Source organism: Vanacampus margaritifer, chromosome 15, assembly GCF_051991255.1.
Source record: "Vanacampus margaritifer isolate UIUO_Vmar chromosome 15, RoL_Vmar_1.0, whole genome shotgun sequence".
In the NCBI taxonomy this organism is placed as follows: domain Eukaryota; kingdom Metazoa; phylum Chordata; class Actinopteri; order Syngnathiformes; family Syngnathidae; genus Vanacampus; species Vanacampus margaritifer.
Window position 1 is genome coordinate 17,307,331 of NC_135446.1, and position 15,583 is coordinate 17,322,913.

Sequence of the window (15,583 nt, forward strand, 5' to 3'; positions counted from 1 at the left end):
GCCTGCAGGTTCCAGTCACATTGAGATGTCGCAGTAACATCACTTCCTTCTTATATAATATTGGACAGAAGCGTAAAGTGAAGTACGGATCAGTAACATGTTACAGTGTTTAAATTTAAATTAAGCACATTATGGAGTAACAACTAATTGAACGTGTTTTCTTTTTTTTTTTACCCACAAAAACTGTTTCAATTCAGTTGAAGCCAAGTCGCTGCTTTTGTTCGCTTGCACTGCTGACACGCATGCACATCAAAATAGCTTTAGTTTGACTTCCTGGATGTGGCCCGTGGGCCCTCATTTTCCCAGATATGATGGGAAAGAAAATGAGCTCCAAACAACAGCCTGTGATGCTCATTTGAGAACCACACCGATATTTTTTATGTGCACCCTTGATTGTAGAACACTTAAGAATGGGGAGAAACTCTGGTACTGAACATTGTGAAATGCATTGTGGGAGTGTTCAAAAATAACATTCATTTTCAGCGCATTGAGACTCACATGTCCATTATCAGAGATTTTTCAGATGTTTTCAAGATGAGGACAGTCACTATTTTAAGATTGTGTGACAGCAGGAGTTTCCTAAATTCAATTGTCATATGTATAAACAATGTACAATAGTTTTGTTAAATACTGTAAGTCAAGTAAATAAGAATTATTTTACTAATTCTATAAAAAAATGAAAATAATTTTAGTCTTGATTATTTTTTTAATTAAAAACTAGTAGCAAATTTGTTAAATAGAATCCTGAAAAGACTCACTATTTTTAAAATTATATAATTGCACGTCAAAAAGGTTGCTGTGTTTATTTATTTTTAATAGAATTTTTTTAATATCACTTAAAAACAGGCTTCCAATTAAGTGGCAAAACCATGTGTAATTAAAGTATTAAAGTAACTTGTAATCTAACTTAGTTGCTCTTTAAACCAAGTGATCAGTAAAGTAACTAAGTTACTTTTTTAAAGCCAGTCATCTGTAAAGTAACTAAGTTACATTTTCAAGGTAAGTTTGGCAAAACTGACACTTTACAGTCATGTCAAAAATAATATTAGCGTTATTTTCTTCCAGCTCTGCAGATGACAACATGAAATTATAGGGTCAGAATAAATTTTCCTTCTCAGCAAGATCACTATGCAATTAATTAAAAAAAAAAAACATTTTGTTGTGCCGAGTCATCAAAATGTGTGTTGTTAATCATAGTAATAATTATTTTGGACTTTTAGATTTCAGTTTGTGTGGTACTTGTTTGCTTTGACTTTCTCCTTGCAAGTGAGCTTTTCTGCGATCTTCAACTTCATCCCTCCGTGAATGTCCCCCCCCCCCCCCCCCTTTGGCCAGCTAACTCCTGGTGTCTCCCCCCCAATCGCCGCCATCTCGTCCTCACTACTATCGAGCGGCTTTTAGCTCGCACTTCCTCTTCGCTATCGGCCCATCTGGGCAAGACGCATCTCCGTTCCTTCCCACCTTGGACGCCTCTGTTGCTATGTCTCTCTCGCTCGCTAAGGTCAATACTGCGGAGAACATCAGTCAAGAGCTCCCGGGGTCAATACTTGGGCTTTTTAGAAGGACCGTAGATGTGTAGTTTCCGACACGCAATGCAAAAATTAAAAATGTTCTTTTTTTTTTTTTTTTTTCTTAAAATGGGTTTTTCGTAGATCCCACCCGTCTTATTGCATATTACGTCTTATTACATTACATCTTCAGTTTTATTATGAGAATTTAATGCGCCCCCCCCCCCCCCCCCTCCTTATGTGAAACACACTAAACATGAATATATATGTTAATATTTCCGTTTATGCACGGGACATGAATCAAAGGGGCGGTGTGTCGATGTGAGGTGTTTTCTTTTCTTTACGCCCACGTGACCTTTGCTGAATGTCAGCACCCGAGCGCCGGAGGGGGGGGGGCGGGCCGGGCCGTCGCGTCCCACTTCAAAACGGCCAATAAAGCCGAAACGCTTGAAAAAATAATGATGATACATTTCAGGGAAGGGCTGTCCTTCATGACCCAATGTTCCCGTGGGGCCTCGCAGCAGCTCCGTCTCTCTTTGCCCTTTTGTCGTCGCCTCAATTTTCCCATCTGGCCTGAAAATGCCTCCTAGTTTGATTTAAGAAAAGAATGATACGCATATAAAAGGCTCGTCTAACTTTAAGCCTCCTCACCAGCACGGAGCTTAATGAACGGCTAAGGGGGGAGCTTCTTCGTCCGCCGTCCACTTTCCCCTCGCCGGGTCTAATTGCATGATGGATAATTTAATGGCGGAGGCCCCAGTTTTGGAAAAACTTCTGCTGCGCTCTCACTCTCATCTGCACGCAAACGAACTTCTGAGCGAGAGCCTTGCAGATATTTTCTGTGTGTTTGCGTGTGTGTGCCATCAGACGGCTGCCACAGTCTGTCAAGTGAAGGACATGTCACGCACCTGTGCGCTTGCCCATCACGGGGCACAACTTGTCCGCGTGAGAATTTAGCGGATTTTAAGAGTTTAGTTTTTCTCGTCAACATAATACTGCTTTACAGTAGAAATTAGACATGTTTTGTCAAAATAGAAAGTTCGGCCATATTTTTTGTCATGTTTCGGTTTTGTAGGGGTTGGGCTTTGTTTATTATGGGTGTGTTTGTTGTTTTTGTCTGTGGTTGGTGTCTGTCATGTGTTCCTGATTTCTCCCCTTGACTCGTTATGTCTGATCACGTCCACCTGTGTGTTTCTTCCCTTTCCTGTGTGTGTGTGTGACCAATCAGTGCCCTCGGCCTATTGTGTTCCCCAGGTGTGTCTCATTAGTGTGGGTGTATTTAGTCCGTGTGGGAGCATCGTCGATGTCATGTGTGGAAGTAGCACGGCTAGTCTCAATTAAGTCTTCTTAGTCCTCGCCGCCAAGCAGCCTTCGTCGTCAACGCTAAGAATTTTGAGATGGGACAATGAAGCCTTGTGAAGCTTTTGAGGCTTTCGGCTGATTGATTTGGAAAAAGAGTCGAAGTTTCAAAGCCCCATAAGATAGATCGTACCGGTGACATCTGGTGGTCAGCTGGAGTCATAGCAGCTATAATCTACAAAGTGATTCGCCTGATTGATTTATATTCCAACATAACACCAGTACATTCAGTCTTACATTTGTGTCTGTCTAATGATCATCAGGTACACATGGAAGTGTTGCAATATTTTGACACTGTACCCGTACTTTGGTTCAATGTGATGTCCTGTTACTCATTCGATTTTTATAAACATGATTTGGATATGACACAAGGGCGCTGTAAAGCCAGATGACAAGTATTTCAACATCAGTCTTTGGGAGATGTGACTGAGGGTCTTGGAGAAGCGCTTATAGCAACTCAGTGGAAAATACTTGGGTCAAGCCTGTATCTTCTACACACGATTTAAAAAGAATGCATAATTGGAAACTTTAAATGCATCATTGTGGGAATACTTTTGTTGGAAACATACCGAATAACTAACTTTTCCAGGTGAACATAAAGTGAAGCAAATATCTACATGAGGCAATATTTGCTCTATTGTGTTCGTTTGGTGTCTCCTTTTGACAGCTGACACCGCGCCGAAATGTTTGAATCAGTTACGTAATTTCCGGTATCTCATTAGCGCGCATAAAGCCGCATACGTCATCGGCACGTGATCACGGAGGTTTGATCGGGGGGTTTTTGAGACATTGTTTCGAGCAGTCTGTCTCACTTGGCTGACACATGCTCCGGAGTCTCAGTGTCAAACGTCCCATCTCTACTAAGAATTCCTCGTCACCGGCCAAATGGCCGCCATCGCCACTGCTGACCAAGTCGTCCACGTCACAGTTTAGTCACTCCCGTCCAGTCCTGTCATGGCGGCCAGCCTCCTCTCATCCACTCACATGTCTCTATATTCCTGTCTCCCTCTGCCGTTTCTCCTCGCGTTTTGGGTCCTTTCCTCATCCACGCACACCTTATGACAACTTTGAGTGATTGGGAGTTTCTAAGTATCAGTGTTAAAAAAAATCCCAACAAAAAATGTTTGTAATGTGCTTTTTAAAGCATACTATGATGTTGGACTTGATTAAAAAAAAAAAAGTGGTCAAACGTAAAAGTGGAATATGATTTCACATGTATAACAGAACGTATGGTGTTCCACAGGGTTCCATTCTGGGGCCTCTGCTCCTTTCCTTGTATCTGCTGCGCCTGGCTTCCATTTTAAGAAAACAGCGCTGGTTGTTTGAAAGTGCTAGAGTTGAATTGATGGAGAGGCAACTTTACCTGTCAATTTTGTTCATGTGTCATATGTCTTGAATTTAAAGAGAGAAAAAAAATAATTTTACTTTTCAACAAAGAAGGGTTCAGTGAATGCACACAGGAAACTGGTGGGGTTTCAGTACCTCCAAGTTAAGGAAAACGGATTTACTTTGCTTTGCGTTGCTCCTTTTGGTGTGCTTGTTTTGGCCACCGGGGGGCAGTCTATGAGGAAGAGTAAAGAGGATAAAGAATATATGCCTGTGAATATTGTTATATTGTCTGTCTACATGCGCTGTTCTACCAAATACGAAAGTTATAAAAGATTTTTTTTTTAATGGGGGTTGTCTGTATCGTGAATTGCAGGAACCTAGTGATAAGCTTTGTACAGCATTTTGTGTAGTTCTCATTAAAATGCACTTACATGCACTCAACTAATACACGAAGGTCCAGAACCAACATTGATACACGTTTAAAGCGCGCACATGCCTACAGTGAAGCTACATTATTCAGAGCGATGCATGTATTCACTTGGCAGCTGCGCTTTAAGTGCAGAGATGCATGCGTGCATGTTTAAATGTTCCACAGGGAAGGAAAACAAGGCGAAGGAAAGTCAAAGAAATGGAAGGCTGATTAGGAAAAGAAGCACCGAAATGTGTTAAATATGACACAATCCAACTGGGATGTGCATGCTTTTTTCAGGGCTTTTCTTCACTTCTTCAAGTGGAAATTCTAATCTTCGTAATCACCTTCTAAAATGTTGCGATCCATTCGGGGCTTCGGTCAGAAAGCGCCGGCTGTCAGCAAATCCGACACCGCCCTTGGGGTGCCACAGTCTTTGCGTGATCAAAGTAAATGAACACGTACACAAGCAGGCACGCATCCATTTGTGGTCAGGACAGTTTATTCTGGCAAGATAATGAGTGACAGGGCAGCGTGTGTGCGTTTGTGTGAGAAGTAAACACACACTCGAGTGGACAAAAGATGACGTACGACTTAATGAGTTTGACAGCGTCAGCCTGGCCAGGGACAATGTCACGCTCATGACCACCAGGTGCGTGTTGACATATATGTGTGTTGATGTGTGCGCGCCGCTGAAGTGGCATCGCTATGTGACCCACGTCTCGCTCGCTTCCGCGCACAAACCATGCGGCAAATTGATTGCACATAAAATGCTAATGCAGGCTTTACTATCCCGATCTTGAACTGTCAGCATTGTTTAAAGAGACGATGACGCTAGGGAACTTTTGGGTCAGACGTGGCCTTAATTGGGGGTCCAAAAGGGACGGAGCCAATGCTGGGTTACCGTATACCTAAAGTTTTAAGTTGAGGATTTGACCCAACGTGAGAGATCCATACTGATGAATTAAAGCTACCGATATTCTGTAGCCTACAATACTTGAATACGGTAGTCCAATATATATATATATATATATATATATATATATATATATATATATATATATATATATATATATATATATATATATATTTTTTTTTTTTTTGCACTAACAAGACTATTACTACTGTTGAACTCAAATACACTATCCTTTTAGTTTTTTCAAATTTCAAACTTTTTTTTCCCTTCCCTTTTTCATCCTTTATATACGCATTGTATAAGTGGAGGGGGACTAGCAAAGTAATAATTTCTTTCCTCAGTGCTCCAGTTCTTTGGGTTGAGCATCCTTGTCATGTTCTATACGTCAGTATCTGTGACTTTGAATGTGTGTGGTCTTAAAAGGCGGGGCCTGGCCTGTTGGTAGTATTTATTTGATTTTGACTTTTTTTTGTTTTTTATTCAATTAGTTTGAATTTGTTTTTAGAGCAGGTTTGCTAGTTTTTGTTAGTTTTTTTGTTCATAAATTAATAAATAGATATAATAATATAATATAACATAATTATTATAAATAAATACATATATTTGTTCATCAATATTTATTTATAAATATAAGGAGTATTCATTGAGTGCAAGATTTAAATTAAAAAAAAATCACTTATTAGTGTGTATTAAAGACAATTTAGATCTTACTTTCTTTTTTTTTTTTCTCAGGAGAGCTCAGTATTGTTCATTCGATTTGACATCATCATTGCTCTCCTTTTTTTTTAAAAAAAACAAATCAATTAAAAAAATTTAATATATATTTTTTTAAATATATATACATATATATACATATTACACATATATATATATATATATATTTTTTGTATGTGTATGTGCGTGCGTGTGTGTGTGTGTGTGTGTGTGTGTGTGTGTGCGTGCGAGCGAGCGCGTGTGTATTCATCAGTTCACCTAAAGCCCATTAAAAAAAATCCCATACTAATAATATAATATAATAATAAATTGCCAAATGCAGAAACATCAATGTAAGTTATCAATTTAGATCTTCCTTTTGTATAGACGTAAACATTTTTGGTATGATTATAGTTACTTTGAGTTAGTTAACGAACGTAAGATGTAGCTGTAGATGAAGCATTTTTGTTTTTATTTTTTATTTCTTTCACGAAGATATTTTTCTTCCAATTATAGCTTTAGTTATTTCATTCGTTTTCATTAACTATAATAACCTTGGTGGAGAGGTGGCTAGTTAGAGAAAATCTGTAATATAAAACTAAAGGGGGATACTTGACTCATTGAGCCATTTTCAGCAGAAAATAGTTAATATTTTGTTACCTGAGCCATGATTGGTCGTTATCTACTTCCTCGGCACAGGTTAGGTCATCTTCAGTAGACAGTAAGTGGAAATATTTATTTTTAAAGGTATTAATTGTACATGAAAAATAATGAAGTTATCAAATTCATTCTGGACAAAATATTAACTTTTTACTACTGAAAATGGCTCAATGAGTCAAATATACCTTTAAATATGTATGATTTCAAATTCTGCAATCCAGTGAAACGGCAAAGACGGAACTCCGATGTAACCTAAATAACACGCCTGTATCTAATGCATTGTCCTTTCTTGTTCTTCTTCTATGGTTTCTATTGGCAGTTGCAAACCATCTTAATGGCGCATTACCACCACCAACTGATATTGTCCTTCCACTGCAAGGAAACCAATGTGAAATAATGGCGGCGTGCTGTGATGTTTGCTACCGCCATCTATCTTTCGGAGTCTGAAGTGCAACTCAATGCTCTCCGAGTTAAAGATTCTGGCGCAAGGTTTTTTTTGAGGAAAAGTAGCAGAAATCTTTCTGTCTGATAACGATGATTGATACACTTCCTGGCCGCTTCCCTACAAACACTCTGCGGCAAAACAAACCATCAATCAATAAGCCAGAAGTCGCTGGTGGGGGAGGCGCGTTCATCATCACAAACGCTAAACAGTCGCATCAAATGCAACCTTTAACAAGGTAGCGGGGTTTGTTACACAACAGAAAGCAGTGGCCATTGTTTTTCAGAATTGGATGCTATTATTACATTGTGCAGGTGTACCTAATATTGTGACGCATTTCCATGCCGTTTTGTACAACATTCAGCTCGCCACACATTGTACTGATCCGTTAACAATGGCACTGCCATGATGTAACACAGCAGCACAATAGCTGCGGGCTCGATGACGTCGGGCCCAAAACAAAATGATTTAGCGAGAAAACATGGCGGGGAGGGCGAAAGGCCCGATGTCCTTGAGAAGATAAGCTAATAGAGAGGGCCATTTGTTCCCTGGTGTGGTCCTGTCCGGCGGGCCGCTCTATAGAGGCAGTAAATAGGACTGGTTCAATGTGTGCTCTCCAAACGCGGCCGCGCATTATCGATCGATCGATGTGCGTTAACGACACAACATTATGAATCGAGCGAGCAGGAACTACTCAGCGACGGACCGACCCGACCCGGCTCGGCTCGGATCGGATCGGATCGGATCAGAACCGGAGCTGTTATCCTGGAGGCTGCGTTTGCACGGCGACTTCAGAGGACAACGCAAGCTATTTCGGTTTGGCTTTGATATCCAATAGGCGGCTTAACGTCCTCATTAGATCGTATCGGACGCACGCGCGCGCGCACGGGGAGGGGCGACATTTATCTCCCCTCTGCACCCGCTTCCTCAATTATCATGGCATCCCATCGTTTGTTTGTGTAAGCGCATCAATCTGCTGATGTGTTAGTCTGCGTGGGTGCGTGCGCTCATCGGAATGTCTGTTTGCACGTAGGGGCTTCATTTGGGTGTCCGTGTAGGTCAAGTTGACCTTGGGATAAGACGGGTGGGCTGTGGTGCGGGGGGGGTCATCGTTTGCACGGTTAGATGTGGTTACTTGCGTAATGGGAGAAGGTATGTGGGTCAGACCAGGACGCAGGAGCACGCGGCCCACACGCATCCATCATTTCGGAGCAGGTATAAGCACTCAATGTTAAGGTAGACGTGGGGAAAGTACGGCCCAATGAGTACATATGTTATTAAGAGGCCTGTATAATTTGTGGCATTAATTTGAATAACATGCACCTGTGTATAATACGCCCCCCCCAAAATCATCCTTAAAAAACATTAGTTCATCAATACTCGTGTAAAATACGGTCACCCGATTTGCAGGTATACTTTATTATTAGAGTGAATATTATAGGGTAAATGAATATATATTGTAAACAAACTATATATTTTTAAATTTATTTGTATATTTTTATATATATATTTTTTTAATATTTTTTTTTAATTTATTTCCCCCCCTTTTGAATCTCTTTGTTCTCTGTTTGTAACTGCTTTTAAATTTGTTGTACTTTTAATGACAGTATGTGAAGCACATTGCTACGTTGTGTATTATAACTCAGTGAATCTATTTATTTATCTATCTGTAGAAACATCCAATAAAAAATAGCTTAAATTACTGAGTATTTTACAATCATTAGGTTTATTTCATTGTTAGTTTAAAAAATTATATAATATACAAAATATATTTTTTTAATTATTTTGCATTACTTTATCTCACTATTTAATTGTTTTATTTTTAAATAATAATCATAGAAAACATTGGTAAATTATGGTTTTATTGTATTCAATTGTTGGTTGTTTTTTTTAATTAATGAGCTTTTAAGTTGAATTAATTATTAAATAAAATATATATGATCTGAAAATACAGATATTTCTAATTTTTATTTTAATAATTTATAGTAATCATTTTTACTTGATTTTCTATTCATTTATCTCATTCAGTAATTGATTTATTAGAAGTAATAATAATAAGAAACAGTACTAGTAAAAGTGGAAAATTAAATAGAAAGTACTTTCAATTATTATTATTTTTATTACTGTTATTTAAAAATATACAGTAGGCCTATACACCCTAAAAACTGGGTCAAGACAGGTTGAATCATTTTTAACTCATATTGGCTTAGTTTTACCCCTGCAGTTTTATAATGTTAATTACCATATTTTACATCCACAATTTAACTCACTTTTTTTTTTTTTTTTTTTTACTTTATCGATGTATGAGGTTTGCCAAAAATCTAATGGTACGCAAAAGTTGGATTTTCAGGAACAAGCTGGCTCGCACGCACACACACACACACACACACACAAACCAACAAATCTGAAATGGCCTTCAGTGAAACAACGGCCGCCCTAACTTTCCACGTACAAGGCAGTGACGCAGAAGCAAACCACTTCGGATGCGTGACAGCATCTCCGACAGCTCCACGAGGCAACCATAATATTAGAAACAGCTGTCGGTACGATGCGCCACAATAACACGCATTCTCTCAGCTGTCATTCAGCTGCTGCGAAGCCTTGAAAAGGGTCAAGCCGTACCCTCAGGCCCCGGGGCTTCAAGCGGGAGGGAGGACACGCAAACGACGACATGCGTGCGCTGCCTCCTTGAGAGAATGATGAAGATGCACATTGCCATACATGGTACTTAACACAGACCCCATCAGTGAAACGGTGAACCCGATAATGTCACCCCAGCCTCCATACTCAGGTCTCGCCATTACCATAATAAATCCATAAGCGTGTGAAAAGCGTCGGGGCCACGCCGATAGCGACGCTCCCCCCCGCAACAATGGCTCGATGTCGCCGCTTTCCCGGCACTGCTGCGACCTATTCCCACATATTTTACGACCGTAATCGCGCAAGCGGGCGACTTCCCGCGCGGCAGATGCTGCTTGCCGTTAGAGGTTGCCCGCGTAATTATCGCCGTGAACTTTGCACATAAACACGTCCGAGAGCAGCAGATGCATAACAACCGCAGTCGCCGCACACCTTTGCACGAAGACGTTGGGGAAAAAAAAAAAAAACTCCATCATCATTAAATCCATAAAGGCGAAGAATACTAATCGCAACATTGACATAACATGCACACAAAATGCTAATTTGTGACAATGGGAAAACTCATGTCATTCCCATGAATAGCTTGGACGCCGAGATGGGCGAAAGGAGCACACCTCGGATGGAAACTGCAATGCCTGATGTCCTTAAGGTCATACATGCACTGGTAAAGCAAGCTGGCATCCATTTTTAAACATCTTTTGGTAATAATGATTCCTTTCAATCATTATATTCCCGTCCATTGCGTAACCTAAAATCTGACCTTTACCTGTATTTTACCGTTTCCTTGTGAAGGTGCGCTGACTTTGATTTTAAACTGGAGCCAGAGCTACTTCGTGGCCACAAATTAGCATTGCCGTCAATCAAGATAATCCTTCAATGCTCCTTTAGTATGAAATCTAGTCCAAGTATATAATCCAATAAATCTGAGGAGGATGTTGAAGATAAGCAAAATGTAGCATTTATCTTGTTGAGCTACGGTGGCTAATCGTGCAATTAGCATGCTAACGCACAAGACGATGTAAAGATGACCTGCAACTTGCCTCAAGGGGTGTAAAAGTAGAACACAAAGTCATCGGGCCCCCGCGCAAAGGGGTGTGACGTGCTGCTCGCTTCTATAACAGCAATTGTCATGATATTGCTTCGCTTTTGAGTCGAACCAAACGGCATGCAAAGCAGACACAACACGGGTTGGGACGGTGGATTTGCAGACCAGACTGGAAATGATCCCATTGAAGCTTGTGTGCAGCCAAAAGAAATAGAGGTTGGAAGGATTCCCAGATTGGGATTAAGATCTGGATTGGAAATTATGTCCTCTGCATTTGGGATTAATTTGTAATCTGGCCTGAGACCATCACCAACAGGCAGACATGGACCAGAGGAGGCGAAAATCAAAAAGAAAAAAATGTGGATCTCACCTGGTCTTTTTTCCATTTTTCTCCCTCGACTGCCGCATAATCGGACCTTGGATATCAAAATGAGGATTTGCTTCTGGCAGAGCGACTTGTTGCTTTTCGGGCACGGCTTTCGCTTGCTGGCAATCTGACGGTTGGCCTGGGGGTCCTTGACCTCCCGACGCTGCCGAATGAGGGAGCTGGCGAGGGCGGCCATCTTGCCAGCACAGGGCCCGCTGGCGGCCCGGCGGCGCCCAGATCTCGGGGGGTACCGTGGGCCACCCCCCTGCCCGTTCACCCAGGGCGATGGAACAACGCTACGGTTGTCTTGAGCCGATCAGATGAGGGGGAAATGGATGAAAGGCAAGGAAGGGGGTGAACCCTCAAAAACCACAAAACTGAAACGGAGGCTTGTTGAAGATCACAATTTGGCGAGCCCTGAATTGATTAGTTTGCGTTCTGTTGTTTGGACAGCTCATGTTCTCATCCAAATAAATACATCAGTTCCACTCCGGTCCAGTCTCCTTGAACTCTGGCGAAGTTTGATACAACCATTCGCCCAATTGTGGAATTCTTCAATCTTGACTGTCCACCGTCACTGCGCAAGTCCCAAAAGTGCACAAGCAGATCAAACCTGAGGTATCAGCTCGAAAGGGGGACGCTTGCCCGACTTACTCCTCCTGTCCGAGTCCTTCATGCCGTCCTGCGTTCCTGAGCAGACAAGTGAGCAGACGTGGGAGCGCTCCATCCGAGCATCCTTCCAGAGGTGACATTCAACGAGCAGAAGCGCGAGGGCGAGGAAGGGGTTGGGAAGAGTAGCGCCGATTGGTATCTACCCCCCCCATGTCGGATCCAGCTCTCCAAGTCCCTCCGCCGGGTGCGAGCGGCGCGCCGTGTCCTTCAGCCACGCTCGCTGCCTTGCAGCTGGCAGAACGAGGGATGAATGAGTGGAATGAGACAGACGGAGAGGGCGAGAGAGACACACAGAGAGAGAGAGAGATATTGGGGAGGGAGTGGCTAGCTGGCAGGTATGCAGTTCATACAGCGGCTTGGAGAAGTCCGACCTGCTTCTGGATGGGTCCTTTTCATGAGCAGAAGAAAAGGTTTTTGTATGAGCGAGAGAGACGAAACCTCCAACCTCTCTCTCTCTCTCTCGCTTGCTCTCTCCCGCTCTCTCTCTCTTTCTCGCTTGCTCTCTCTCGCTCTCTCTCACCAAAAAGGAAAATACCATCCCTGTTGCAGCCACCGTGACCCTGCAACTCCCAACACAGCACTTTTCTTTCGACTGTATTTTCCAAAGTCATTCACGTGTGAGAGCCAAAGCAACAGGTACGGCGAGGCGAGGCAATCGTTTTTTTTTTAACCTGGATTTAAAAGCGTTCAAACTTGGGTCTTACTTCACTCCTGTTTACTCCGGCTTTTTTTTCCCCATTTGCGTGCAGCATAACGGCGAAATGCTGCTTCACCGTGCCTGCTTTGAACTCTCGGGTCCATTGATTCACCCGAGTCTGCAGACCTCAGAACCCTACTGGGTTTATATTCCATTTGGAAGGTGGCGCTATAACCTCTTTCCAAAATTATCAATTTTTGCAAACATTTCATAGTCATTTCATTGGGAGACTACATGATGCCATGTTTTTGTTATGCGTCGTCACACGGGATCTCATACAAAAAAAAAAAAAACAAGAAAAGAAAGTCCCGAATATGTGCCGCTGTTTACCGAGTATTTCTGAAAACAACCGGGGGTGAGAACGTTGTTAAATGGCGAAAAATACTTTCTAAGGGGGACTCACTTTTATACAAAAAAAATGACATGATTGTTTTTATTTACGGTAATTTCCTGGCTCCACTGCCCATTCCGGACACTATTATTAGGACAAATGAACTGGGAGGGGGCCGCCATGTTTCTCAGTTACAGATTACATACATTGGAATGAAAATACACTTTTTTTTTTTGCAATACAATGAGACAAGAGTTTGTCCATCCCTTGGACCAACGTATAAGGATTTAGAATGAAATAGTGGCCAGTCCACCATCCCACCTTACCCGTGTACCTCTTTTGATCAACATTGGGATTGCGGAAAGCCAAAAAAAGTGCCATAACTCAGATGCCAAGCATGCGTTTTATAGCTGAGTTTTCGGCAGTGCTGCTTCCACTATATATGATAGATGATGATATTCCGCTATCTTCCAAGCTCATGCTTGCTTAGCCCTCTAGACATAAAAAAAAAAAAAAAAGGCAGACAACTACATTTAATTGCGGCAAAAACAGGGCGCCGGGTTGCTACGACATGCCCAATGAGGACTATTCATTTGTGCTTTTATTTAAATTTTTTATTTTATTAAAAAAAAAATTCTACAGAGCTCAGTATTGTTCATTCGGTAATTTTACCGATTTGACATGTCATCATCATTGCTCTTCTTTTTTAATTTTTTAATTTATTTTTTTTTATTTGTATGTGCGTGCGTGCGAGTGTGTGTATATTCATTAGTTCACCTAAAACCTTTTTCTTTTTTTTTTTGAGATGTATGGTTTAATAATTTACAATATGTTTCAATTAAATAAAGAAAGTAACAAAACAAACAGAGTTAGTTATATCAAAATTGGTAGCTACACAGAAAGCAAAAGCACTTAAATACTTTCATCAATATTCATAATTAGCCTACTATTCAGAAGAAAAATATATTTGGGCTAAAAACAATTCAATTTGTCTGCTTGTGGTATTTTGGGGTTTTGTTGAATCAAATATTAAAATGTTTTTTTCACCGAGTTCACCTAAAACCTATTAAAAAAAATCCCATACCGTTCACCTAAACCGAACACTTCCAGCCAGAGTCGTGAGGCCGTCAGGAGACCCGAGGAAGGACCAAAGGAAATTTTGTGCTTTTAAATGAAACCACGTCAGAGCTTAAGGAGAGGTTGACGACGCCGTGTTTGTTGTCCTGCTTTGAGGTGAGCTGGTTTTTATTTGTGGGTCGTCGAAACTGACACTGGTGCAATCGTCCAATTTTAAACATTGTAACGTTTACTGGACGCTCATATGTGAATTTGTGATCTAGTCTAGAGTGACACAACTAGACACATTCTCTGTTTAAAAAATATAATCGAGACAGCTTTTCACCCTCCCAGTCTTATTTACTGCTGTGTACTGATAGCGTAAGCGCACACAATGTCATCTGGAGAGTCCATTAAAACACTCCTCTGTCATTCGCCTCGCTGCGGAACAAGACAAGTACAGGCCTGCGGGAAACGCATCGCAGAGCCCGATGAATGTCGCTACGCGCTCGCGTGACGCAAACTGCCAACAAAATGATCATTAACAAGAATTTGTCAAAGTAGAAAGCCCAGGGTCCAAATAGGGCTTTATATAAGGCATACGCTCCCGCACAGTGTTTTGTTTGCGTGTACTTCCCTATTGACGCGACATGAAGGGACATGCGGGGCGGTCGACACAGATTTGATGCGAGTTGAAAAAAAAGACGAGTTTGTGACATCATGACCAGAGACAGGAAACGTCCTGGTGAAGAGAGGATGACATAAGAGGAAATGAAAGGCGGAGATGCGGGCGACTTAGAGAGTCGCAGTCACAGGCAGTCACAGGAACCCTACGCTTGTTTTGGTCTTCAACGAGTCGGTCACATTTTTTGGGTAAAGGGAGACGATGTCACCCCAAGTGTGTTACTCATGGCCAGTTATTATTTATTTATTTTTAATATTTTTTTAAATATTTTTTTAAATATTTTTTTAATATTTTTTTAAATATTTTTTAAATATTTTTTAATATTTTTATTTTATTTTATTTATTTATTTATTTATTTTTCCCCTACTAATGGCCAGTTAATGGGGGAGTATTCAGTCCTTATTTTAGCAGTTTTAAAAGGCTTCTTTGCCCCAAATTGTATCAAAAAGTGGGGTCGTTGCAGGGCAGCTTAGCACTAGCACGCTGGAGAGAGAGAGAGAGAGAGAGAGAGAGAGAGAGAGAGAGAGAGAGAGAGAGAGAGAGAGAGAGAGAGAGAGAGAGAGAGAGAGAGAGAGAGAGAGAGAGAGAGAGAGAGAGAGAGAGAGAGAGAGAGAGAGAGAGAGAGAGATGAGAGAGAGAGAGAGAGAGAGAGAGAGAGAGAGAGAGAGAGAGAGAGAGAGAGAGAGAGAGAGAGAGAGAGAGAGAGAGAGAGAGAGAGAGAGAGAGAGAGAGAGAGAGAGAGAGAGAGAGAAGAGAGAGAGAGAGAGAGAGAGA

General features: G+C 41.4%; 1 protein-coding gene across 2 annotated transcripts in view; it reads right to left on the reverse strand.

Moving 5' to 3' along the window:
* fgf11a (fibroblast growth factor 11a) overlaps positions 1-12,470 on the reverse strand; it is a 39,610-nt gene extending 27,140 nt beyond the window's left edge. For both annotated transcript variants that reach the window (XM_077544968.1, XM_077544967.1), the window contains exon 1: positions 11,372-12,470. In XM_077544968.1, coding sequence (XP_077401094.1) covers positions 11,372-11,564 — 193 coding nt within the window. In that variant the 5' untranslated portion in view covers positions 11,565-12,470. The remainder of the gene's footprint in view (positions 1-11,371) is intronic.
* Positions 12,471-15,583: the final 3,113 nt, after the last annotated feature.